Source organism: Colossoma macropomum, unplaced genomic scaffold (genome assembly GCF_904425465.1).
Source record: "Colossoma macropomum unplaced genomic scaffold, Colossoma_macropomum, whole genome shotgun sequence".
NCBI lineage: Eukaryota > Metazoa > Chordata > Actinopteri > Characiformes > Serrasalmidae > Colossoma > Colossoma macropomum.
This window is the reverse complement of record NW_023494796.1, coordinates 3,704,803-3,732,444: the sequence shown is the minus strand read 5'-3', so window position 1 is coordinate 3,732,444 and position 27,642 is coordinate 3,704,803. Positions and strand designations below refer to the sequence as shown.

The 27,642-nt window shown below is 39.3% G+C and overlaps 3 protein-coding genes and 1 long non-coding RNA gene across 4 annotated transcripts; 3 read left to right on the top strand and 1 right to left on the bottom strand.

The window, feature by feature from the left end:
- The first annotated feature begins 1,585 nt into the window (after nucleotides 1-1,585).
- On the top strand, nucleotides 1,586-4,370 carry LOC118817088. Its single transcript, XR_005007937.1, has 3 exons — nucleotides 1,586-1,653; nucleotides 2,972-3,032; nucleotides 4,280-4,370. It is a non-coding gene; the product is annotated as an uncharacterized LOC118817088 (long non-coding RNA).
- A 51-nt stretch (nucleotides 4,371-4,421) lies between these two features.
- Nucleotides 4,422-5,736, top strand: LOC118817133. Its single transcript, XM_036583842.1, has one exon. The coding sequence runs from the start codon at nucleotides 4,426-4,428 to the stop codon at nucleotides 5,734-5,736; it is 1,311 nt and encodes a 436-aa protein (XP_036439735.1). The 5' UTR covers nucleotides 4,422-4,425.
- Nucleotides 5,737-13,491: 7,755 nt separating this feature from the next.
- Nucleotides 13,492-15,358, top strand: LOC118817027. The gene has a single exon (XM_036583671.1). The coding sequence runs from the start codon at nucleotides 13,494-13,496 to the stop codon at nucleotides 14,973-14,975; it is 1,482 nt and encodes a 493-aa protein (XP_036439564.1). The 5' UTR covers nucleotides 13,492-13,493; the 3' UTR covers nucleotides 14,976-15,358.
- Nucleotides 15,359-21,031: 5,673 nt separating this feature from the next.
- Nucleotides 21,032-27,102, bottom strand: LOC118816898. Its single transcript, XM_036583505.1, has 3 exons — nucleotides 27,080-27,102; nucleotides 23,999-24,074; nucleotides 21,032-22,496 (listed from the first exon to the last, which is right to left on the bottom strand). Exon 3 carries the CDS (start codon nucleotides 22,486-22,488, stop codon nucleotides 21,190-21,192), a length of 1,299 nt encoding a protein of 432 aa, XP_036439398.1. The 5' UTR covers nucleotides 22,489-22,496; nucleotides 23,999-24,074; nucleotides 27,080-27,102; the 3' UTR covers nucleotides 21,032-21,189.
- Nucleotides 27,103-27,642: the final 540 nt, after the last annotated feature.

Here is a 27,642-nt window from a genome sequence, read left to right as displayed (position 1 = left end):
ATACATTCAATAAATTTGGTCTTACCAGCCTATTGTCTGCTTTCTTGTTAAAATACTAAAATGCCTAAAAGCATGTTAAGTATTTCTAAAGGCCACTGTTGCCGTAGCTATGCGTTTTCTATTTCATTTTAATAGATGTTGCAATCACAAGGTAAATTTCTTTTATGCTCTTGTTCATGTTTTGTAAGGGAAGCTGTTCTGTGTGAAAGTTTTTTTGCACAGCTTTATCAGTTTAACAAGCACTTCTACATAATGTTCTGTTGTTAGACAACATATCAGGGCTGATTCAGGACTAAGAATAATGTTACAGATTAAAAGGAAACTTGTTAAAGAAAATAACTGAGACAAATACAATTTTTGTGCATCTTAAGGCCATGAACGATGTGTTTTCAGACATCTAATCATCCAGTTCGATTGATAATTGCAACAGTTGAAAATTATCGTCAGCTCATGATTTCTAGTCAGTGGTGCCTTTCCAGCTTTGCACAGAGTAGAGTGGGCTGACAAATTACGCAGCAATAGGTGGGTGTGGCATGCGCCCGCCCCCCGGGCCCCGACGATGACGGCCGCGAGAGCCGGCAGGAAGGCGGGGCCCGAACACCCAGCGGCGACGAACCTCGGCCAGGGCGGCAGGAAGAGAGCCGCGAGTGTGGAGGGGGCGGAGCGCAAAGCCCGAGCTCCTCCGAGTAACCCGAGTGACGGCGGCGGGAGGAGGAAGACGACGACGGTGCCGGCAACGAGAGGCACCAGGGGAAGGAGCGAGTCCCGAGCTCCGCCGCCTGGGCCCCGCCCCCTGTTACGCAGCGAGGCCGCTACATTACACCTCACGTTCGACCCGGGCGGCTGAGCTGCCAGCTGGGGGCGATGACGAGGAGGCGGAGCAGCGAGCTCTCGTTCCCTCTCGGCTCAGGTGCTCGCCTTGCGTGAGCGCCTTTTAAAAGAGCTGAGAGGGAACAGAGAGAGAGGGACAAGCAGCAGCAACAAGAGACTGAGGAGCTGGAAAGCTGAGGATAAAGGACTGAAAAGTCTAGCCTGCTTAGGCCACTGAAAAGTGGCCAGCATAGTTTGGTTGTTTGAGTTGTGTTTATTTTGTGGTGTGAATAAAAGAAATATGGCTGCTGCGACACTGAACCCTGCCTCCAGCGTCCTCCTTGAGCCCAGGGTAGCACATGCCGTGCTACAGTGGGCTACAGTCTATAACTGTACACCGACATAGTGGACTCATGTAGTAAGCATACATGATAAAATGGTTGTACTGCTTGATAAGTTTGCTACATTTTTAACGAGGAATGCTCCAACCTGTTGTCCACACTAACATTTTCTCTAAGCTGGCATATGCACAAAGCCTATAAAGGAACACTTACATTACCATGGCTTTTTTTGATACATATTACTTGCTATGACACTTCTGGAAACTCAGAAGTGGACTTGAGCAATGACTAGACTGAAAAAGAGGAAGATGTTTTCTACGAACTCTAGAATTGCATTCATAGCAAAACACAGAAACAGATATTAGGGAGGGGGAGCTTAACCCTCCCCTAAGATCAAATATAAATATCTGGCTGATTTTCCAGACACTGAGTTCATTTTTACAGACCACAGAGAGCTTCAGCTGACCTTCCTAAGACAACAAGACGCCTTAAACACATCTGCGTGAGTATAAGAAATAATGCAATGCGAAAATGTTGTTCACTTAGAGTCTTTTAATAGAATTTGTAGCATACTTGAATTAAAGGACCACTGTAAGAACAGCAGGGTGGTTTCTTACTGGGTGAGGGAATCTTTTGGTGTAAGGGTGAAGCAATGGGTGGGCAATATAACAGTTGTATAAATGTCAACTGACTGTGTATTAAAATACATATTTTGACCAACTACACAGACTGTAAGCAACAATTAGTATAATGAGTTATTTTACTCTCTGTGGAATATAAATTCTTGATGCATTTTTGTCAATGTATAGTTTTAATTCTTATTATCTTAATACAGTCATTTTACTAAATAACTATTAAATATTGAAAGAATCATCAACTTTGTACAAAAAAAAAGATATCTTCTGGTTTTCGGCTTTCTGATTTTGTTATTGTTCTCACTTCCATTTTGAAAAGAATAACCTTAAATATAGTGAGGCCTCCATGATGAATAGACATAGCAAAAATAGCTCCCTTTTTGTGTGAGATGGTAATTTTCAATTATGTTACGTAGAGCTCCTGAGTGGTGCAACTGTCTATAGGTCACCACAAACAGGATGCATCGCACTGGAGCATCTATGTTATCTCTCCTGTATTGCATAGAATGCATTGTGAGAGTTCATTTTTACATTCAAGTGACATTTTTAGACTTTTATAGTTACGTTTCACAGTTAATCGTACTGTAAGTGCTTTAATTCAAGTCTGTGATATTAATGATGGAGTTTTTTAGGCTCTTTAAGCCTGTTAGCTAGCTGACCAGCCTAGTTCTAGTGAAGAAAGTAAGCTGTCAGCCCTTCAGTTTAAATAAGAACAGGTTCTTACTTCATCAGTACACTCGGTGCTCCATGCACACATCTTTAAAGTCAAAGATTATTCCATTAACAGCACAAGGGTATTTCCGTGCTGTGGCGCAGTGATACAGAGTTCAGTCACCCTGAAGCGTCATATGCTTATATGACGGTGCTTATATCGTGGATTTTACAGTGGCTTTGAACACGGCTCAGCCAATCAGACTTTAGGACCAGAACTATCCATTTTACAATCCATGATTTGCTTTTATCAGCTCAGTTTTGCTTCACAGAGGAATTGGTAACGAATTGAAGCTGGTGGAAAGAGAATGAGATTAGAAAGAGAAAGCAGTGAGTTGTCAGATTTCCATTCATATTAGAGTAACATGGAGAATAATAGAGCAATGGAAATGGAGCATTATTGGACATTTTAGATTGAAGCTTGAAGTCAGTGCTACTGCTATCATTAAAGGGAGCTGTACGTTTCTCCAACAGGTTCTAACAGCTTTATTAGGACCAGCAACTCACCATCATCAACTCCTGTGAAACTCACCTGGTAAGTCTGCTAAACTTCCTCACATCTGCCTTTTTATACACAGAGCGCATAAAGGTTTATACAAACATTCAACCAGCAATGCAAAAACTAAAACATTTAGAATTTATATAGCGCAAGTAGCTAGCAGAATTATTATTAGAATCCATTTACTAAATTAAATACTTGAATGGATCCTATATTGTCCCCAACCCTGTTCAAAAAGAGGCCTAGTCTTGAACTACACTATAGGGCCAAAAGTCTGTGGACACCTGACCATCACACCTACATGAGCTTGTTGAACATCCCATTCCAAAATCTGGGCAGTAATATATATTTATACTTATCTATTTATATTTTATATAAATAAATATTTTTTTAGATGTTAGAATAGATACAAACACACAAATGAACAACCCAGTAAGATTTTGTGTTTTAAGAGTGTGTTTTCCAAAAATTCTCTTCAAGGAAGCCCAGAATTCATGGCTACCATCCAATACCGAGATTGAATCTCAACTATTCCATACTACTCTCTCTTTTCCTCTTCTTCTACAACCTAAGAATAGCTCAGCCAGTTTGCATTGTAGTCTCTGTAGTTACTGAATAATAAGCCTCAGTATGTAATAAGCCTGGGGTTTCATGAGATTAACTTGTTTGCAACCATTCAGGTTTTATTTTATTGAAAATGCTGATTTAGAACTCTTCAACAGCAATTCCAAACATTTTACATTTTTACATACATTGGTACAAATACTTTGCCATGGAATTATCTAATGAAATCTTATCAAATTGATACAAATATAATGAAACCTAATCAAGTGAATACACACTTGTATATACAGTTTAAAATATTCTATTCATATTTGTTTGTGCCTAGCCAAAATACTAACTGTATATCCAAAATAGTAACTTTACAGGAGAAGGCATAACTGTGTGTTGGTTTATGCATCACTGGCCTGTGCATGATACATAATATTTGTACATAAATGCTGTTGAAACAAAACCTTGTATCTCCAATATCTCCAAAAAGGTAACTTTACAGGAGATAGAAAAAGACAGTTAATTTTTTTATGGAAGTTAATGGAAAAAATATTTGTTCGTATCTATTGGTCCATTGATCATAATCAATTGTTTTAAATAATGGAAAACAAGAAAAATGAGGATACTGTACTGTGGTAATCCATCTGTACAGGGCCTTTGTCGTTGAACCCAACTGAAAATCATCACATTTATTCTATGGTTAATAATATACCTTCTCCTCTTCTCTACAGGGTTTAAGATGAAGAGGGGAGCACTCCTTTGCTGTTTCGCTCTGTGTCTGGTCATGGTCAGAGGGTCCACCATCAAGGCCCTGAAAAATATAAAGGAACTGAAAGAATTTGCCAGTTTTGGTAAACAATTCCCACGACATGGTCTGATGCTTCTGCACTGGTTTGCCAGCCATACTGCAGTAATTCAAAGGGAAGAAATCCACCTTAATCAAAAGATCAGTCTGACTCGAGGAGATTATGGCTTCCATGAATATGTCAATGACATCTCTAATGCAAACGCTAGGAAACCAACATTTCCCGAATTGTCCCACAACATGAACAGATCGTACTATACTTTGGGCAACCTCAATCATGCTTCCCAGTTGCCCTGGTATGTCAGACAGGATCATGACAACTCACAGGGACATCCTCTAGGAAACACAGACAGGCTTGTAATCAGGGTTCACAAGAATGACCCATATATAGTAGATGAAGTCTATATTTCGCAGCATTCCAAGGACAGAAATCTAGGCATTAGGTATGACCCACAAAACACCTTCAGAGTCGATCCATTTCTCCTGAAGCAAATTCAGGGCCTCAGTCATACTGAAACATGTAACCAAAATGATCCTAGAGCATCGCTTTCTGCATTGGAATACTGGAAGCACCAAAAACGAGTTAGCGAGTTGCAGAGCGTACATCCACCCACAAGAGGTTTGGGATGGTTTATGAGCCTGGCAGGTTATAACGTTACTGATAGACTCACTCGGTTTTCACAATCCTTTTTCTGCTCAACCAGTAAGATTCACGGTAACAGTCATTCACGTGACACAAAGCCCAAATGTAAGCAACATAATAGGATAAAATTAGAAATGAAATCGACCTCAAATGGATATGCAAGGATCTCATGGAGTGGGATACCAGAGTACATCCTGAAAATGGAAAGCAGTGTTGGTCTTTCTAAAGACAATGTTTACCCTCTTGATAGAAGACCATATGGAGCCATTGACACTAACTGGGTTGTGAATCCTGGCCTTCAAGTAAAGCTCATTATTCATGACAGAGTCGCCTGGATGGGCCCAGAGTTTAACGATGCCAACGGGGTTCTTCCTACCAATATTCAAGGTCATAATGCCAGTCTGCAGCTGTTTACCAAAGACGGCTATGCTTGTGCCCGACTTTTCATTAAGAAGTCCTGCGTAAAAAACTGGCAGGTTGTCTTTGAGAACTCTTGGGTTGGATTCTACAAAAGTTCACTAGATGAAAATCGTTCATATAAAAAATATCAATGGGTTAGAAAGTTTGAGAAGAACTCCGGCCAGGATTTCTCGGACGATTATGACATCTTTGAATATAAGTCGGGTCTGGCAATTCAACCTGGAGTACAGCTACGATTCCTGAAAAACAAAGGCTACCTTAATGAGAAAGCTCGCACTGAACCCTGGGAAGGTGTCATCAATCCTGACGCTCAGAGTTAGTTACGGTAAAAAATAAAAAAATAAAGGTAACTCTGAAAGAAGGATTTGGGGATACATACAGTACACTCTTAGCAAAAAAGGGTTTTATATATTAGCAAAAAAGGGTCTTTGGCCTGGAACAATAGTAGATCCGTTTGTGGTGCTATATAGAACTCTTTTTGAAAAGGGTTTTATATAGAACCATCTACAACACGTCCTCCATCAATCTGGAGAACGCTTTCACCCTTTAATCATGCAAAGAGTTCTTTGAGTGTTCATGGCTCTATATACAAACATGTTCTTTACTAAAAAACCCTTTGAGAACCTTTTTAAAGAGTGTATTTAGCAGATTCACTTGTAAGCCTTTTTTCTGAATCTTGAATAGTTTTAGAGGCTCAAAATGACAGAAAATACTTGATTTCAATGTAAGAATCAATGTGGTTTATTATAAGATATGTTATGATTGCCTTGTTCCCCAAACATACTATATATTTGCAAGAGGTGCCCAAAATAATAGACAATAACTAGGCAAAATAATGAGTAGCAGTTCGCTACTAAATAACTTCACCACCACTTGATAATCTATGTTGCATCATGTTTTTTGTAAGGAAAGGAAGCTTTTAGATGTTTTGAATGTTACAAAATATGTGGATATAATTCCTAGCGTGGTTGTGTGAGGCATCCTAATTAGACGTGAACGTTTTTCCTGTAACTGGGCATTCTGACCTACTACAAACAGACTTTCAATAAAAATCTGCAAAGAGAAATGGTTTCCCTCCTTTCACTTTTTGCATTGATTGCATTGTCATTTACATATAATGCAATTTATATTATAGTGTTTGATAAGTATGTGATTTATAGTTTAACCACCCCTGGTCAAATGAGGATGTGTTGACTTCACTATAATAATCGATTCCAAGTCAACACATGACTGTATGTGTCATATACACAAAACCTTATGTATCCATTTCTTTATGTTTTCACCTCATTTGAAAATACCAGCTGCCACGTACACAGTGTGGAAATTTCATAATGAACAGAGCAACAGAAACAGTCCAAAACTGCTTGGAATAAAATTTATAGTTTATCCCCTTAAAATTGCCATCTTATTGCATTCTAAGGCTTATTATTCAGTAACTACAGGGACTCCAATGCACACTGGTTGAGCTCTTCTTAGGTTATAGAAGATTGTAATAAAACTTGGAGCTTGAAAGTTATGTTTTTTTTTCTCCTTTAAAGTTGTAATTTTAATGAGGTTTTGCTCTAAAACCAATGATGCACATGACATGGTTCTAAAATTACTTTTTTTATATACACAATCATAAATTATACAGTGCATGCAAAGTACTACGTGAACAACAATAAATTATTATTATGATATTAAGTGCCAGGGACATGAGAAAGGTGGGAGGCTGAAATTTTAACCAGCATGCATGTGACTTGAATTTTTTAGAATTTACATCAAACAGAATGAGTCATATTGTGCCACAATCAAGCAATAGATGGCAAAATACACCGATCATAACATGACCACTGCCTTGTTTCTACACTCATTGTCCATTTTATCAGCTCCACTTACTATATAGGTGCACTTTGTAGTTCTACAGTTACAGACTGTAGTCCATCTGTTTCTCTGATACTTTGTTACCCTGTTCTTCAGTGGTCAGGACCCCCATGGACCCTCACAGAGTAGGTATTATTTGAGTGGTGGATCATTGTCAGCACTGCAGTAACACTGACGTGGTGGTGGTCTGTTAATGTGTGTTGCGTTAGTCTGAGTGGATCAGACACAGCAGTGCTGCTGGAGTTTTTAAACACTGTGTCCACTCACTGTTCACTCTATTAGACACTCCTACCTTGTCGGTCCACCTTGTAGATGTAAAGTCAGAGACGATAGCTCATCTGCTGCTGCACAGTTTGTGTTGGTCATCCTCTAGTCCTTCATCAGTGGTCACAGGACGCTGTTGCCTGGATATTCTTGGTTGGTGGACGATTCTCAGTCCAGCAGTGACACTGAGGTGTTTAAAAACTCCAGCAGCACTGCTGTGTCTGATCCACTCACACCAGCACAACAAACCCACCATGTCAGTGTCACTGCAGTGCTGAGAATGACCCACCACCCAAATAATACCTGCTCTGTGGGGCTCCTGACCGTTGAATAACATTGAAAAGAAACTTTACCAAATGTTTCAGTAGTGTCTGTTTCGGTATTGACAATTTTAGCTCATTTTGAGCAAAAACTCTAGCCAGTACATGACTAGCAAACGCAGCTTTTAACAGCTGTACACACATAAAATTATTATGATTTTTATTTAAACAAGAAAAAAGTACTTACTTGCAGAAAATCTGTGTTTCGGTAGGGAAAATTCTTAATGTTCCACACAGATTTTCAGACTTTGGGGCACATTTACTTCAAAACAATGGGATCTAACTGTTCACCATGCGGCCATGAGGGACAGGGATGCAGCCTCACTTCCTGCTGAAAAATGCAGGGGCGTGGCTAAAATAAGGCTCCACTTACAGGCTAAAATTCTATGTTTCGGTAGAGACATGAAAATGTGGCACAGCATTTTTTGGACAGTTTTTTTTTATTTAAAATATTAAAACTTTAAACTATAAATCTAAATAAATAAATCTAATCACCTTTCGAGGAAAATTAGTACAATATTTTTAAAAAACTACAAAGAAGTATTTTCACAATGTCTCTATTAATACATTGCATTGAGTTTAAATAGATCATAACATAATCACTGTGAATCTCATTTCTGAACACTTTTTTTAGATTTACTGTGGGACTGCAGCTTTTTTCTAATCATGTGACGTTGCTTCCTGGAGCCTGCTTGCATAAGACAGTCTTGCTTCTAGGCTACTTTTAGCATTTGTTTTTCAAGTGAGACACAAAATCCATGGATGAGATTCCCTGAGACCTCCGTAATTAAACTTGGGACGGAGTTCAACAGTAACTGAAGTGAGTATAAGAAGAAGCTGTTTATATCCTATGTTCTATCTATATCTATCCTATGTTTAGATGCTCGCTGTGATGAAATCACTGTAATGCACAGCTTCAAGTGGCTTATTGCCATTATAAAATGGCAGCCAACAAAAATTATGATAAAAAAAAACAAATTTTTTCAGAAAGAAATTGAAGTTGTTGTTATTAATAATAATCAACATAAACAAGTATTCCACCAAGAAACGTAGTTTCTTTAGAGTATGGTATCACTGCCAAGCAACAATGGACTGCTGACACTTCTGCCCACTTTAATGCAAAATAAAACAAACTATGGCCTGGGCAAAAGTGATGGCATATTTTATATTTAATAAATTTCCTATGTTAAACTCAGCAAAAAAATAGTAATTGTGCACTAATACTTAAAATATTTAAGCATGCGGCTCTTTTACTGCAGACTGCTGGTCACCATAGCAGCACAGACAATTCCACCTATCTAGTAGGTAATGAAAGTTTTCCTGCCGGAGATACGAGAAAAGCAGCGATTGCTGAGCTAAAGCTTAAAGCAGAACAAAGTAAGCCTACGTTTTTGTTCATGTTATACATTTTAGTCTATACTAGTAGATTTGCACATACTGAGACATATTTACAGCCAAGATGGTAAAATGGACATAGAATGTTGTGGTTAGATTTTTGTTAAAAGGACAAAATGGCTCTTCTTAAGATTTGGGTTGCGACTCTTGATCTACAGCTTATTTTCACTTAGAAAATCGACAAAACACACAAAGTGACCAGCGGTGTTCAAATTTTTGCACACAATACACTGAGTAGGGAATTAGGTATTTTCATGGTAACTCATGATGTCTCCACACTGTAAAAAATCAGCTTAAATTTGTTGGCCTACATGGCATTTCATGGTTACCTGAACAATACTTTTGAAATATACTGGGTTACAATGTTAATTTCACTTAGGGCAAGTTGCCCCAACAAGGATTTAGCTTAAGCTTGGATTAAATCAAGGTTTGACTGTTAGTCCTGTTGCACCACACTTTCAACATTTTTAAAAACCAGGGTTATATTTCAACTTCTAAGTGAAGTGGTTTAGTTTAAAAATGTGTGCAAAACAAAAACCGTTCTCTTTCTCTCTAAGTAAAACTATATATAAAGCACCTCAGGGAACTGGCTTGTAACTCACACACTCACTCAATGGTAGACAGAGTGCAGATTCTTCCCAAAAGGGGGCGCTATTATCACACAAGTAGCTTTTGTGTGCATCACTGAAATAAAACAAAAAACACATCAGCGGGAACTCACTAATGCAGGTATGTTTGCAGTTACAGACTGTAAGTATATAAAATAAATGACTCATAACAGACTAAATATTGTAACATAGGGGGGTCCATGGGGGTCCTGACTAAATATTGTAACAAATCTTTTTGTCCATATAACAGGCAGAAGTCAACACACACACACACACAAAGCGAAGTTTGAAAATAGGGAAATAACACAAAAGGAAAAAGGCTCAGTAACTCAGGTAGAAACACAGAGACTTCACAACAACAGAAAAGCAAAGGGCTTTAAATGGGAGTCTTTATGTCCTTGAAATGAGCAGCAGGTGTGTGAGACAGGAGGAGAGTGGGTGGAGCCAGAGACAGTCCAAGTGAGCCTCCCCAGAATGAGATAGACAGGACAAATATAGCTCAGGTTGTTGAAGCAGTTGATCTAATGTGAACAGCCTGGCAGACAGCTAACAGGCTAGCAGACTACTCTGATAACATTTGGTGTTTGTTTTGATTAATTAATTATTGGACTTTCAACTGTAAAACTGGCAATACTTGGGGTCCAACGTTAACACCCCACACACACATTTAGCAATATAAAAAACAGCTCCTAAAATTTAAAAGCACTTTGGTTGACACTTCTGTTAACTAGTGACAACATGCAGGAATGCAAACAAGCTTTTCACCAAGGCAGAGACTACAAAGCAAATTGTCAGACACTTGGCAAAACAATCATTATACGTTCACTGTCCAGTTACTTCTACATTAGACATGTTCATATTTATGTACCTAATTCACAATGAATGGCTTATATTAGTAGGGTAGCTAGTTGGGTAGGATGACCAGATGTCCCCATTTTTCAAGAACAGTCCCTGTTTTTGGTGGCCTGTCACTGGCTGGACCTGTCCCCAGAAATGTCCCCATCATGTAGCTATGACTTAAAAACACACCAGAAAATCGCAAGAAAGACCTGGTAGCAGAGGATGTTGTTGCTGCTGCTGCTGCCGCCGTCTACAAAACTTGACCAAAAGCTCGCAAATGTTGAGTCCACAACATCATCACAAATGTCTTTAAGACATAAGGTCACCCATGGATTAAAGCAGAACTGGGGCTGCTTCGGGGTGTGTTTAGGGTCGGCTACTGGGCTACAGCCATGGGTCTTTCTTCTGCAGCCACGGGTCTCTTTTTACTGACAAAATATTTCATATGAATATGCATTATGGGCTAATACAACCACTGAATCTTTTGTGGTAAACGTATCTCTGCCTCATTCCTGCCTGAGCTGCTACTGTATGATTTTCTGACACTGTTTACAAAGTTTACAAAGTTACTTAGTTAGTACACAGTTTTATCAGTCAACGTTCACCACGGTTTATTACAGTTAAACAGTTAACATTGTCAAAATAAGAAACTGGAACTGTCCCCCATTTTTCATTACATAGATAAAACCTTGGATATTTTAATGATTTATTGACTGCCAAACTGGACGTGTCCAGTTTTCATTTCAGAAATCAGGTCACCTTATAGTTGGGTAAAAGTTTTTACACCACCTTATATTCAAGTTGCATTAAGTACATTTTAAACTGAACCCATTGACTGAAATTTTCAGCAAAAAAACAACATCACATAAATCATCAAATAACAAATAACACTGCTTTTATTACTGGTTGCAGAGTTTCATGTTCCAAACATGACTGACAGTCATTACCATGGAGACTGGGTGAATGTGCAAAGCTAGACAGTCATCATATCAAGCAGTTGCCAGCTCTGCACAATGTGACAACAGTAAGGATTTCAGAGCAAGAACAATTTCAATTGACAAAAGTTCATGTCAGCCTTTCAGTATCAGGCAGATCTGTCTTTCTGTCTTCATAGCACTTTTTTCACAAATCACCTACCCCTCCACGTCACACTAAAAAACAACAACCTGTGGTCTAACTGTGGTTGGCATGTCAGTCAAGTTGCCCTTTTTCTGTCAAAGTAGGCAGTTCTTGTTCACATAGAGCATGGAAATCTATCAGACTCTCTGGCAATAGGAAAGGTAGCCTTGCAACTCTGCCACTCCATTGTTTCTTATTTGGTCTAATCGGTTTACTTGTGTTTTATTTGGTCTCAGCCAATTTCGACATCTAGTTGATTTTCTTGCCGCTTTTTGAAGTGGGCACAAACCTAGTTGTTGCCAGTATACCTGTTGAAATTGTTGAGCTTGTTGAGCTGAGTGGCTGAGTAAGAGGTGTTTCAGTCATGTTTCAAATGAAAACGCACCAGACCCTCAATCACCTCCTGCTGTCCACTTTGTTTTGGACATATAAAGGAATGGCTGGACTTCTGGGGTTAGCCTTAGCTTAGCATGGACACCAGAGCGGACACCTTGCGGCCTTATTTGCAAAACATGCTGTGGTTTAAGAGGTACTGACAGCTGTATTACGGTAATATACCAATTTCCAGCGTCTGACAGTCAGAGGTAAACAAATGGACACTCAGAAAATCACTAAGCACTGACCCATCATGCCGGAAACCCTTCATTCTTCATTCAGTCCACATTGAAGACACATGTGAAATGGCGTGCAGAGTTTACAGCTGCTGATGTTGCTGCAGTAGTGGAAAGTAGTGACATAGATAACAGAGCATTTTGATAGGAAACATATGAGTATCTTGTTATATGGAAGTGCCTTTAAAGGAGAGTTTGACAAGATCAAGAGCATTTTAATAAGCAACATTATAAATGGGGATGGGAAAAGTTAAGGAACATCCTAGAATAATAAGCAACTGAGTCATTTAGTGTGTTTACATGCACTCAATAATCAGATCATAATCAGATTTCTGTAGTTATCTGATTATTCAAATGGTCATGTAAACAGCACACTCTGATTTCTTAAATCAGAGTAAGGTCTGATTCCGATTAAGAAATCTGATAAAGAGGCTGGATTTTAGCTCAGTAATCCGATTTCTCAGTGCATGTGAACTCTTACTCTGATTTCTTTCGGATTTCTCAGTCTGCGCATGTGTGAAAACAGACGGTGGTACCAGTAATAAGCGAGAAGCGTCACCGCGAGACACAACAAAACACTTTGAGTGATGCTGAAACCATCTAAATGCTTTAAGAAATGAAGTATTTAAATATTCTTCATCTTGTACATGATGTATGTTCATATTTTCAGGTAAAGTGGTGCGATGCTGCAGCACGAATTTTGAGTTTAAGTTGCATTTACATCACGTCTTCTGCTGTGAGTTTATTGGTTGGTTTCAAAGCAGAACTCTGATTACTGCCTGACTCATGTAGACCTGGAGTTTCCCCATTATCTGATTACTCAGGTGCATGTAGATGTAGTAGTTGATCAGATTACTGTCAAAATCTGATTTTCTTTAATTAAATCAGATTTAGGTTCAAAATAGGTTCACTTAAGCATCTAAAAACCTAAAATCAAGCACTAGTTAACAACGCTGTTGCTAATTTCACAGTTGAAAGATGAAGATAATCTGTATACAAAATGTATTAGATTTTCTGCAAGTAAATATTTGCCTTTCCTTTTTCCTCAGGTTTTAAGATGGCGAGGACAGCACTCCTTTTCTGTCTCTCCTTCTCTCTGGTCTTGACCAGTGTTGGTGCCATCAAGACGCTGAAAAACATTAAGTACCTGAAGAAACACACAAACTTTGTCAAGGAATTGCCACGACATGGTCTCATGCTCCTACACTGGTTCGCCAACATTGTAGTAATTGATGGAAATGGTGCGATACAGCTTAGCTTTGATCCAGGACAGGGCAGCTATGGACTACATCTCTACAGAAATATGATGCCTGATCAAAATGTTAAAGGAAGAGCACCTTCTAGGTCTGAAAGTCGTTATTACTCTTTGGGTGATCTCAGCTGTGGAAGAGCTCGAATGTTGCCGTTTTATGTAATGCAGGATTTCCATAATTCGAAGGGATCTCAATACGGAAACATAGACAGGGTTCTGATCAAAGTCCAGAACGACAGTCCACAAAGAGTCGACAAAGTGTACATAACTCAGAAAAGCCAAGGAACCGGCTTTGACCCAAGCAAGACCTATGAGATTAGCGCTCAACTCCTGATCCAAATTCGAGCGCTTCGGAAGAACATTGCATGTAATGCAGATGACCCTAGACTGGACTTTAGCCCATGTGAATTCTTGAATCATCAACAAAAAGCTGCAAAAATAGAGATGATGTATCCCAAGGCACCAGGTCTCGCCTGGTTTCTGACTCTGGCTGGTTACAACATCGACCAAAGGTCTGATAAATTTTCAACTCTCTTCTGCTCAACAAACATCTCCAATAGCAACTACTACCCACTTTCAACTGAAGACAATGAAAGACAGTGTTTTGTGCACCACAGGATAAAGCTAGAGGTGAAATCCACATCAACAGGGTTTGCAAGGATCACATGGAGCGGAATACCGGAAAGTATCGCCAGGATAGACATAAACGTAGGTCTTTATGAAGATGGTACCAAAGAGGAACCTTTGAAAGAGTGTCCACTGAATGGAAGAACATTTGGATCCATAGACACTACGGTTCCCCTGAACCCTGGCCTTCAGGTACATCTACTACGGAGCGAAAAGACTTTGCACTACCTTCTTTTCAGCACCACACACTACACAAGCATCTGGAAAGGCCCAGAGTTTGACGAAGCCAATGGGATTCTTCCAACTAGAGTCCGAGGTTATGATATGAGTCTGCAGCTTTACACTAAAGATGGCTACGCATGTGCTCGACTCTACGTTAAGAAGTCCTTCATCAATTGGAGAAATGTCTTCGACAACTCATGGGTGGGATTCTACGCTAGGTCATCAGATGATAATGACAAGTACAGCAAGTACGAGTGGGTTGTAAACTTTGAGAAGAGGTCAGAAGAAGACTGCCCTTCGGATTTCGACATCTACGAGAGTGAGTCCAGTCTAGATATTGGTCCTGGAGTCCAGGCTCGACTCATGCTGACAAACCATATTGCCAGTGAGAAAGCCCGTACTGTCCCCTGGGAGGAACGTTCAACCTTCAAACAGTAGCTAGATTGTCCTAGGACAACTTTAGGACAACTTTCTCTAGATCTCAGTCTATATGGCTTTATTCTCAAAGTGACTAGATTTCTTAGATGCCTATGCCTTACATCACATTTTACTATGTGTCTAGGGATAGATATACTCCATGTCTTCATGTTTTGTCTTAAAATCCTTGGTTAGCGTGCTTCTCTTGCTTCACCTTATGTTATTTCCTTCAACCTCAGGCCTGCTCTTGGACTAAATGGTACACATCAACAATTTACAATTTAAAAATCTTTAGTCTAAACCAGTGATCACCAACCTGGTCCTGGAGATCTACTTTACTGCAGAGTTTAGTTCCAATCTGCTTCTAACATGCTGCACCTCCTCACCTACCACTAATGCATCTGATCCATGCAGTCAATGACTTCTGAAGAAGTTAATTAGTTGGAGCAGGTGTGGGTTTAAGTAGGCTCTACAGGCAGGTAGATCTCCAGGACCAGGGTTGGTGACCACTGGTCTAGGATTTACTATTGGGAAACTTGATGGTCCTTGGTCATACAACTGTCCGTCAATAAGCTGTGTAAAGAAAGTGAAGGTTATTCCACACCAGCTCACTGAGGGCCTGGCAGGTCCCATTATGGTTTTCCCTAAAACATCTTTATACAACTTCAGAGCTGGGCCCTGAATAGTTTTTAGCTATGGTGTTGTACAGTTTGGCCCAGCAGGTTCTGATTGCCAGGATAAATATGAAGTTTCATTGCGTAAAAGATGGCCGACTTGTGGGCTCCAGAGTGTCACCACTGTCTAAACGTTGGAGCATCAGGAGATCATGAGTTCAATCCCTGATGATGCTACAGTCATCCCAGCCATTGTCTGGAGTCCAAGAAGAACATTATATTTATGGTAGTAATTAGAGTTTGTTACCATTATTTTACCTTTTTTACCAACTAGTTACTGCTGCAAATAACAACTTCTTTTTTAATAACTACAAAATGATCATCTGATTTCTTGGTTAGTACACATTTTTACCATAACATTACCAATTTAGTGGACTTGTTATTGCTACATTCAGTAACTTATTATTTATTAACAACTAGAAAATGTCATTTTTAGGTTAGTACAACTTGGTACCATAATGTTACCACATCATTTCCTACTTATTGCTGTGCTGTAAAGTGCTACCATTGGATTGATCATTAATTAGGAATATATGAAACCTACATTTTGAAAACTGACTAAAAAAAAAAATGTATGTATTTGCAGATGTATTTTTGACTTTTTAAAATCTTAAAGTAGGTCATATTTGTACCTGGTTTAAAAAGGTTAATTGTTCCATACACAGTTAACTTCAGTACTTAAAATATAATATAGAACCTGCTAGGGCAAACCTTCATGACAAAATATGATTGTTTTATACACAGTTTTGAAATGCAGTACATGCCCTGTGATATTGAAGCACGTAATTTTCTAACTGGCATATTTAAAAAACTTTTTCACTTTGTACACTAATCCAAACTTGGGGTTGTGCTTTAAATGTATGCTTATTCTAAACATTGCTTTGAGAGTTTCTGTTGCAGGGACAGGGTTTTAGGCTGGTTCACTTGGCAGGAGTAAAACCAAATAGAAAACAGCTGCCTGAACAAACAGCCATGCACACTGGACTTGTTTGCTAGAATTCTTTCCTCTGCATACCATGAAAACACTGCTGTTATCCTTGTTAGCAAACACTGCATCATAAGAGTCTCAGTGATGAAGTTATTCAAGGCACAATGAATCCCCAGCTGTCATTTAACAGCTATTCTCTGAATCTATCAGACTGTAGATTAGGACTCATTTTTTCATAAATATTTCTTGCATTGATCACAGTTGGCTTAAGATCTTTATTAGTGTAATTAGCAGATTTGGTACAGAACTCAGGCCTTCCAGGAAAGGTCCAGAAAACTGACCCTTTAGGTTGCAGAACCTTGATTTATAGATCTCTGAAGTCTCATCTCTGTCCAGGAAGTTTCACCTATTTAACAAACAAGACGAAAATCAGGTAGACTATCAAAGTATTTGTTGCCTTTCATATCATTTACTTTTAACCACAGTATTAATTGTATTAATATTTTAATTCTATTAATATTTTAGATGATACGTTAGATGAATTATTGCATGTAGCTAACTTGCTTACCAAAATGTAGCTGAGCTGTATTAAAAATGAAATTATGGCAGCTGTCAGAAATCTGATCAAGCTTGTTTTTGGTGCCATTTCAGTCAAGAAGAGCACAAATAATTCCTGCCAGATTTTCCCTCAAACAGTTTCAACATTAAGGCTTGCTGGTGAAGATAAAATACACTTTTGCATTAACATAGGGCCTCCTGGTGAGGCACCGATATCGGTGGCCCTGTCTGTGCGTTTTCTTGGTCTACCTCTTTGTGGCTGGGTTGCTGTTGCTCCTAGATGCTTCTATTTAACAATAATAGCACTTACAGTTGTCTAGGGCAGATCTAGCAGGACAGAAATTTAATGAACTCACAAAAGGTGTCATCCATCTTAAGATAGAGCCAAGTTTAAAGTCACTGAGCTCTTCAGTATGACCCATTCTACTGCCAGTGTTTGTCTATGGAGACTGCATGGCTGAGCACTTGATTTTGTACACCTGTTAGCGATAGCCGTGGCTGAAACACCCGAATCCAATCAGGATGGGCGTCCACACACATGTATAAGTGTAAATTAGCTGAAATTGCTTTTTTGCATATATATCTAGACATGCAATTTATATAACATTTAGAAAGCTGTATCATGATGCTTGTAACAAATGAAATCAGTCAATAAAATTTAATTTATATTGCATTATCCTGTGCTTGTCTATCACATGTATTAGCACTTGAGTATTAAAGCTAACTCAATCAATTAAATTGTGATTCTTACTAAATTACACATCACTCATAGCAAATGGCCAGTACACCTTAACTGGACATACCGACTGACTTGCATTTTAGTAGAAAGATAACTTCAGTAAACCTCAGGCTTTAGCAGAGCTCGGATCTCACTGAGATTAATAACTGATCACAATGATTTATCAGTCTACTCTATTTTCTGAGACCTCCAAAATTAAACTTGGGACTTGGGGGTTCAGCGGTAACTGAAGTGAGTATAAGCTGCCTGCTGTGTATATATATCCATCGTTCTGCATTGGGATCACTATCAGTATCACCTCTTAAAAGGTTTATGGTAAGACGTCTTTAAAACAAGGCAAATGGGAAAACTGATAAATGATAATCCCAATTTCAAAAAAGTTTCGACAGTAGGTACAATGCAAATAAAAACAGAAAGCAGTGCAGTGATTTGTTAATCTATTTTGACTTGTATGAAATCAAACAGCACAATGATGAGATGCAATGTTTAACCTTATCAACATCGTTATATTATAAACATTGGCTCATTCTGAAATTGCAGCCTGCAACAAAGTTGAGCATCCAGGAAAGGCCTTATTCTGATCCACTAGAGGTGGGGGCCACTGGTTTAACCCCTAAATTACTACAGATATACACATGCATGTAACATTTATAGCTTGCCTGAGTGTTCTTGTGCTTATGTGCATGAGATTATACATTGTACATTAGCTCACAGTAAGCAGCACAAACACCAATCAGACTCATGGCCATTTGTTACATTTCATTTTGTACAAAATGCACTCAGAAAAAGGGATCCCACGCAATCTGATAAGCAGCTAATATGCATTTTATTTTATACATTCTCATCTGATTTATGAGCTCCGAGTCTGAAATTTAGCCGTCAACATTCACCTCACACTTCTGTGACTGTGGTAAGTATAGCAATACAAGACAAGCGGAGCAGCAAAAATAAGCATCTGTAGAATTTATTTAAAAAACATTTTATTTCTGAGCTTCTACATCAGTTAAAGTATTTTTCGTCATTCAGGGAGATCGTCAGTCTGTAGCGCTGGTCCCGCTGTGTTTCCCCCAAATACGCTCGGAAGTCCAGCTGCTTTCGGTCATTCAGCGCAGTTTTCTGCCAGTGACCGCTCCTCTTCCTCAGCCCCTCAGACAGCATCTCTCCGCCACTGTAACGGTCATTCCTGAGGACAGAAAAAAATCCTTAAGCACTGACGCTAAACTAAACTGAACGCTACTAAACAGTGAACAGCCACTATTTTAAACTGGACTCTCTCGTTTTGAAGAGCTGGCGCGTTTACTCAGTTAGCCCGGTAGCTAAGCTAATTAATGCTGGCTTTACCGAGCTACAAACGCAGCCGGTCAATTCGCCTTAGACACGCGAACTGCCAGAACTTCACCACAGGAACAATATCTAGAGACCTACAAACACAAATATGTTAACTACTTCACACAAATACAACAACCATTCAAAACAGTACGGACAGAAGTGAAGAAATAACTTACATTTCTAAACTCAAAAGGTCCGCCATGTTTATCAGACCGGCGTGATGGAACTCTCAGCAGGTGAACGGTATTGTGGGATTGCCTTCGCTGAGAAGGATACATGCGATGCTGCCTTCAGATTTGGTCAAAATAAGGCAACTTAGAAGGCAGCTGCCTTATGCTGCCCTCCTGAATGGGACAGCACTTGTCTCGGGAGCAGGCAAATGCTGCCTTAGAATGCTGCCTACTTAGACAGCTGCCTTCCGCACTAAGTGAGTACTCCTTGACTCCCCCCAAGTAACCCCTATGGTCTGGCTTTATACTCTAAGCCCTGCCCTTACTGAGGCTGGAACATACCAATACAGATGATAGGCCTAACAATACACCACTGAGTTACTATTAACCAATAATATATGCACAAGCAATATCAGCAATATTTACATGGTCATTTTCCATTTCAATACAATAAGAACATTCACATTTAACTATAGCTTTTCTTTTCTCTCTCCAGGTTTACGCCGGCTCTGCTCCCCCTCTCCAGGACAGCTGTGATGTCACCCAGCTCCTAAAATCCTTTTGCTTTGAGTGACCCTATTCCTTAATTATGTTAATGGAAATGATTGATTGAACATTCCATTTTGTCACTAACAATCATAACGCTACCGAAACTTCATCAAATGTTTCAGTAGTGAGTGTTGAAGTCAAGAACGCTAGCCAGTACAGGACCAGTTTTGAACAGTCAAAACACACATAAAATAATCTTTTTATTAAAACACAAAAAATATTACCTAATTGCAGAAAATCTGTGTTTCGGTAGTGACAATTCTTAATGTTCCACACTGATTTTCAGATTTTGGGACACATTTACTTCAAAACAATGAGATCTAACTGCTCACCATGTGGCCATGAGGGACAGGGATCCAGCCTCACTTCCTGCTCTAAAATGTAGGGGTGTGGCTAAAATAAGGCACTGCCTACTGACTAAAACACTTTGTATTTCAGTAGTGACATGGAGGAAAAAGTTTCAAATGTAATCTAAGTTTATTAAATGGAATTAAATTAAAACTCATGACAAATTGGAATCTTTCAACTTCACTTTAAAAGAAATCAAAAAGATCTTTGTGAAAACAATATTGAATTTCGTTAGAGGTTGGAATTTGAGACATCTTCCAATAGAAAGTACAGATATCTATGGTTATATATACATTATATATATATATATATATATATATATATATATATATATATATATATATATATATATATTATTCAACTGTTTTGACTAACGCTTCAATCCATCTCTATCACACACCACACACACACCAACTTCTTATGAGATTTTCAACTAAAAATGGAAGCAGATGTCTGACACTTAAATAGCTGCAGGACTTGCAATGTGTTTTTTTTCCTAATATATAATAATAATAATTATAATAATAATACAATATATTTTGACACAGAATGAAAGAGGAGACCTATGCTTCACCCTACATAATCGTGAAAAAACCCTTACATGCATACATACATACATACATACATGCACATATTTATTCCGTTCTTTATGCTACAGAAAGAAATGCATGGGAAACGGGAAGAAGCAGACCAGTTTGCCAAAATTTTATTGAACAGCTGATATCCAGTTACATTAATAAGCTTATATTTGCAACAGTATCTCTTTCCATGTATGTAATAACAACAACAACAACAACAACAACAACAACAACAACAACAACAACATGTATGTTGTCATACAATGCAATTCCTAATTCGTAATTCTTAATGTCAGATTCTGATTGAGACCTTTTTCAGCATAGTTGTACTAATGTGATTTAACATGAGTAACTTTTTCAGTTTAGGGTGCTTCCCAAGACACAGTGCGAGCTTTCTCGCTACCTTTGTCATCATTTAGCATGAATCGAGCCTGTACTCCAGGACCAATGGACAGTTTTGACTGGTACTCATAAATATCATAATCTATGGCATAATCTTCTTCTTTGTTTAAAATCAGGGTGAATTTTGTACACAACTCACGTTGCTTGTGCTTGTCAAAGTTATCTTGGTTACTGGTGTAGAATCCCACCCATGAGGCGCCAAACTCTTTTTTCCAACCCGTGAAAGACTTTTCAATGTAGAGCCGAGCACAAGCGTAACCATCTTTGGTATAAAGTTGCAGACTAGCACTGTAGCCCTTTATTTCAGTGGGTAGAACTCTGTTGGCCTCATCGAACTCCGAGCCATTTAAGAAGGGAGTGTGGCGATTAATGCCATTAACGGTATCGTACTTTACGAGCCGAAGCTGAAGCCCGGGATTCAGAGGAATTGTAGTCGGCGATGCTCCGGATTTAGGAACCGGTGAATTTACCTTCACAAGAGCATTCTCCGAGTCAGCGTTTTTATAAAGACCTATGTAGGCAATTGTGTTCAAGATTTTATCAGGTATTCCCTCCCAGGTTATTTTTGCATAACCTTTTTCTGTCGATTTTATGTCTAGTTTTACCTCTGTGTATAAATTACATTTGGTTTCAAGATTAACAGCCGTGCGCTTGGGTCTGCCTGAAAAGTTACGGATTATACAGTCAATTTCTCCATCACCAAATTTATAGCCAAGCTCTGTTAGATATTGTAGAAGATCATGAATCTCCTGGATCTCCTGTATCAGTTTAGGAGCAATCTCAATGGTCTGATCAGGATCAAAGGTGTTTTTCTTTAAATGGTGTGCAGTAAGAAACATGCGGCTTAGTTCACTGTCTCTAGAGAGAGAGACAATGAGCCTGTCCATATTTCTGCGTGGATCAGTTATCTGGTAAAAATCATGCATCACATATGGATCCAGCTGAGAACTCCCTTTTGAATTTAAATTACCCATAGAGAAATAACCACTGCTGGGATCAGGGAGAATCTTCTCATGATTTTTAAAGGAATGAAAGCCATAATCACCTCGGCGAGGGTCGACATTCTTGTACAAGTGGAGATTTTTCTCGAAGATTTTATGGGCTGCAAAGTACAGGAGTTTGCATCCATGTCGTGGATAGCAAAAGGAATCAGCAACATTCTTCAACTCTGCAATACTCTTAAATATTCTGGGAGATGCGACGTTCTCGTCCCAGGTGAAACAGAGGAAAAAGCAGCAGAGGATGGTTTTCCATTTCATGGTGAGTCCTGTAAAATTACACAACTTGTTAAAATAAACAAATTGCTTGAACAGTTTCACTAAATAATACTCATGACTTTATTTAGTCGAATTTTGTGCAGTGCGACAGGAGTCTTTAGCAGCTGGTTTGATTTGCTAGTGGACGACTGCCAGACTGAATCCAAGTTTGAACACTTAATCGAAACCACACAAAAAAAAATTTATTGGTTTAAGACGAAATAAAGCCAATTGAAAATTTGGCATTATTATATATATGTATATATGAATAAAGCAGAACATCACTAACGTTCGACACACAATATGGCCAAAAGTATTGGGACACCCTTCCTAATTATTGAGTTCAGGTGTTTCAGCCACACTCATTGATAACAGGTATATAAAATCATCAAAACACTGATAGACAACCACTGGCAGTAGACTGGATCAGATTGAAGAGCTCAGTGACTTTAAATTGTGACACTGTCATAGGATGTCATCTCTGCCACAAGTCAGTTTGTGAAGTTTCTGTCCTGCTAAATCTGCCCCAGACAACTGTAAATGCTATGATTGTGAAATGGAAGTGTCTCAGCGCAACAACAGCTCAGCCATGAAGAGGTAGACGATACAAACTCACTGAGTGCTGAAGGGTGTAGCGCATAAAAAATGCTGTTCCTCTGTTTCATCACTCACTACAGAGCTCCAAGCTGCTATTCTGGAGGCAACATCAGCACAAGATCTGTGCATCTGGAGCTTCATAAAATGGGTTTCCATGACAGAGCAGCCACTCAGATTGCTGCGCCAATGGACTGTGGAGACGTGTTCTCTGGAGTGATGGATCATAGGGAAAATGGATTGAGGCTGTTTTTCAGGGTTTGGGCCTCTTAGTTCCACTGAAGGGTGATGTTGATGCTACAGCACACAAAGACATTTTAGACTGTTATATGCTTCCAGCTTTGTCAGCAGTTTGGGGAAGACCCTTTCCTGTTCCAGCATGAATGAGCCCATTCATGGAGTGACCAGTTTGGTGTGGAGGAACTCCAGTGGCCTGCACAGAGCCCTGACCACAACCCCGCTAAACACCTTTGGGATGAACTAGAACGGAGATTGTGAGCCAGGCCCTCTCGTCCAACATCAGTGCCTGACCTCAGAAATGCTCTTTTGACTGAATGGGCACAAATTCCCATAGACAAGCTTGATCTTCCTAGCATTCCTAGAAGAGTGGATGCTGTTAGAGCCACAAAGGTGGGGGGTTCATAAAGGGGTGATCATCAGTTGTCCACACACTTTTGGCCATATAGTGTATGTTAATGGATTTTTTTAAATGATAAACATTTTCTGCTAAACTGACCTGCTCATTGTTGCCATCTGCTGTTGTTTTCCAGCACTGCTGCTGGAATACCCCTGCCCTTCACAATGTATTATGTTTTCTTCCCCCTAACCACACTGCAAATATTCTGTCTGATCTAGAAACAAAATGTATTTACTCAATATTAACAAGCATGTGGACTTTATTATTTGTGATTAAACACACCTCTCAGCCAGTCACAATCGTCTCAGTGTGTTTCTTCTTCTGTCAGGTGCAGGAAGGACTCCTCAGAACAAGCCTTCTGTGAAAACAGCGGTGGCAGTAAATTAGTCAGAATTATTAAGAGTAAGAAAAGGTGGAAAGGTGTATAATGGCTGACACATGCTGTCGTGATTACCTGGAGGATGGAGCTGTTTTTATTTCGTTCTTGAACCTGAACAAGTTTTGAATTCAATTCTGCGGAAGACCCCATGGCTATTAAGAAACTATTGACAGACTCACCCTGAATTTAAGGTAAGCTTAACTTCATCCGGCTTACTTTGTTTGCTAAAATTATTTTAGTGTGATGTTGTTGCAGAAAAATGTTAAGATCAGTTATCCAACTACAATGGATCAATTTCCAAAAAAATCTTTTGTAATGCAAGGTTTTGGCTATCAAGTCACTTCAACTTCCCAATTATAACATTGGTTTTAGAATAGTCTCCATAATAAATGAAATGTGTTCTTTAGCAACATTGTCAGATATCTCTTTAGTCAGTTATCTTTGTAACTTAAATGTCTTTATATTGACCACAATATGTATTTTTTGTCCACTTTTGTATTTAAACCTAGCAATGAAATAATGTATACATAAAGTCCATTCAACAAGATGTATGTGAGAAAAAATGCAATATTTTAAATGTAAAACACTATTGGAACAGAATAAAGCTGACAAAGCTGACAGGCCGGTAGGTAAAAAAAAATGTGGTAACAATTAGACTAACTAGTTTTATTTAATGTAGTTATGTTATAACTGAAGTTTGGGGGGAGGAGCATGGCTGAAACCCCTCCTTCTTACAATCTAACGCCCTATAAATTCACATCCTCACCTTCCATTCCCGTGACGACGTGTTCACAATCCCCTCCGCCACCCCATCTCCTCCCCGTTCCTCGGTCCTACATCAGTCCTACTACAGCTATGAGGGGGTCCAGCCTTCTAACTATAGGCAGAAGCTGCCCAGAACTCCAGCCCAAGTTGTCAGGTCTTCCCCCTGCCCTCAATCAGTCTGCCCTCATACTACCACCACCACCACCATCATGTTGAAGGAATGGTCTGAACTCACAAAAGCTAAATAAATACTTTGAATGAACAGTTGTTTCAAAACAAAAGTATTTCTTTGAGTTGAATAAAACTAGTTCAGTTCCTTGTTACCACATGAAGGTATTTTTGAACTGACAAATCATTCTTCACAAAAAAAAAACCTCTTAAAAAATGTACAATTTTGAATTTTGTGATTAATAGATCAACAGAAACCAGGTTATACTGTTTTTGTAATATTTCCTTCTTTTTTAAAGTTACCATTTTGGAGATACAAGGTTTTGTTTCGATGGCAACAATATGGGTGCACATCAGCCCCCTCTGCTCTATCCATCATTGGTCAGTTTCTGACCACACGACCAATGTTGTCCAGATGTTATTTGGGTGGTGGATTATTCTCAGCCCAGCAGTGACACTGACGTGGTAGTATGTGTGTTGCTGGTACAAGCAGTGTTTACACACGTCAGTGTCGTTGCTATTATTATGTTTATTAAGATTTTATTCTAATAACATTTAAGTACTTTGTCTTTATGTTTTTTATTTAGCGGTTTGAATTATGAATGAAACGTGCTATTTAAATTAACTTGCTTTGCTTGAGAATGGACCACCATCCAAAACCGACGTGTCTGATACACTCATACAAGCACCACACACTCCAACACACCATGACCGTTTTGGTGTCCCTGATGTGCTGAGAATGATCCACCAACCAAATGATATCAGGTGGTCCCATGATAGTTCTATTCCAGTGACGAACGAGGCATTGAGAGACTGATGAATTGTGCATTTTGTTGAATTGTACAGTTTGCAACTGTTTCTGATAAAAATGGCAAATAAGTGTGTTATGTGGCGTTTCCATTATTTTGTACACCACTTGTGCATCTTTGGTCATTTGGAGAAAATTTTTGTAAGTTTTTAAATCAGCAATTGTTCAGTGTGTTATCATTGTCACACATACACTATATTTCCAAAAGTATTCACTCAACCATCCAAATCATTGAATTCAGGTGTTCCAATCACTTCCATGGCCACAGGTGTATAAAACCGAGCACCCTAGGCCTGCAGACTGCTTCTACAGACATTAGTGAAAGAATGTGTCGCTCTCAGGAGCTCAGTGAGTTCCAGCGTGGTACCGTGATAGGATGCCACCTGTGCAACAAGTCCAATCGTGAAATTTCCTCACTACTAAATATTCCACAGTCGACTGTCAGTGGTATTATAACAAAGTGGAAGCGATTGGGAACGACAGCAACTCAGCCACGAAGTGGTCGGCCACGTAAAATGACAGAGCGGGGTCAGCGGATGCTGAGGCGCATAGTGCGCAGAGGTCGCCAACTTTCTGCAGAGTCAATCACTACAGACCTCCAAACTTCATGTGGCCTTCAGATTAGCTCAAGAACAGTGTAGAGAGCTTCATGGAATGGGTTTCAAACACCTGGAAGACCATAACAACAACCTAGCAACCCCCAAAGGGATATCATTAAAACCGCCTAGCAGCCACCTGGGATAGCATAAACACTTGAAAATAGCAAACACAACCAAATGACCACAGTCTAGTGATCACCTGCAACACCACAGTAACCACCTACCAACACCCTAGCAACACCATAGCAACTGCGTTTGATACCATAATAACCACCTAGCAATCACCAGACACACCATGGTAACACATAACCTACAAGCATGACAATCTAGAAACCACCTTGGCCCCCACAGCAACCACCAAGACCTGTTTTATTATTTTATTGTCTTATTGTTTGAATGTCATAATGTTTTATTGTTCATCACTGTTTTATTGTCACACAACTCTTTTATCATATCAAACCATATGATAATGACAGTTTTCTGCCAGATGTATTTTGTCCCAGTCCTCAAGAAATCACTCGTGTATGACTTGCATGTTAAAATCAAACGTAAAACAAGTTGTACTCTTTTTAAGAAAAGAAATATAACTCTTCTAATAGCTTGTGCACTATGGATATGAAAGAGTAGGGATCAGTTTCACTCACCTCTCCTCGTCGCAGTTCCTCTCAAAAGACACCCTCGCCAGTGTCCACCTTTTATTGCCAGGTTTAATCAGATATCGGTAATGACAAGCCACAAAGGAATAACTGAATAGTTGGCTGACTGATAAAGGCATTTGAATGTGTACATATTCAGTATAGTATTAGAGCCTTGAGATCACCATGAGAGGATGGCTGATAATTTGGGTACAACAACAGATGCAGGCTACACTCTGTCACTGTACACTTATATGGTGGACCTATGGGCCAGAATATGCTGCTGCTGTGCTGCTTTGTCTGATCCACTCGTACCGGCACAACACAAACTAACACACTACCACCAACAACACCACGTCAGTGTTACTGCAGGGCTGAGAATGATCCACCACCTGCTCTGTGAGGGTCCTTGGGGGTCCTGACCACTGAAGAACAGGGTAAAAGGGGGCTAACAAAGTATCAGAGAAACAGATGGACTACAGTCTGTAACTGTAGAACTACAAAGTGCACCTATATAGTAAGTGGAGCTGATAAAATGGACAATGAGCGTAGAAACAAGGAGGTGGACCTTA

Excerpts from the sequence above, each read along its gene's own strand:
- LOC118817133 (XM_036583842.1), top strand. The coding sequence starts at position 4,426 with ATGCTTCTGCACTGGTTTGCCAGCCATACTGCAGTAATTCAAAGGGAA.
- LOC118817027 (XM_036583671.1), top strand. The coding sequence starts at position 13,494 with ATGGCGAGGACAGCACTCCTTTTCTGTCTCTCCTTCTCTCTGGTCTTG.
- LOC118816898 (XM_036583505.1), bottom strand. The coding sequence starts at position 22,488 with ATGAAATGGAAAACCATCCTCTGCTGCTTTTTCCTCTGTTTCACCTGG.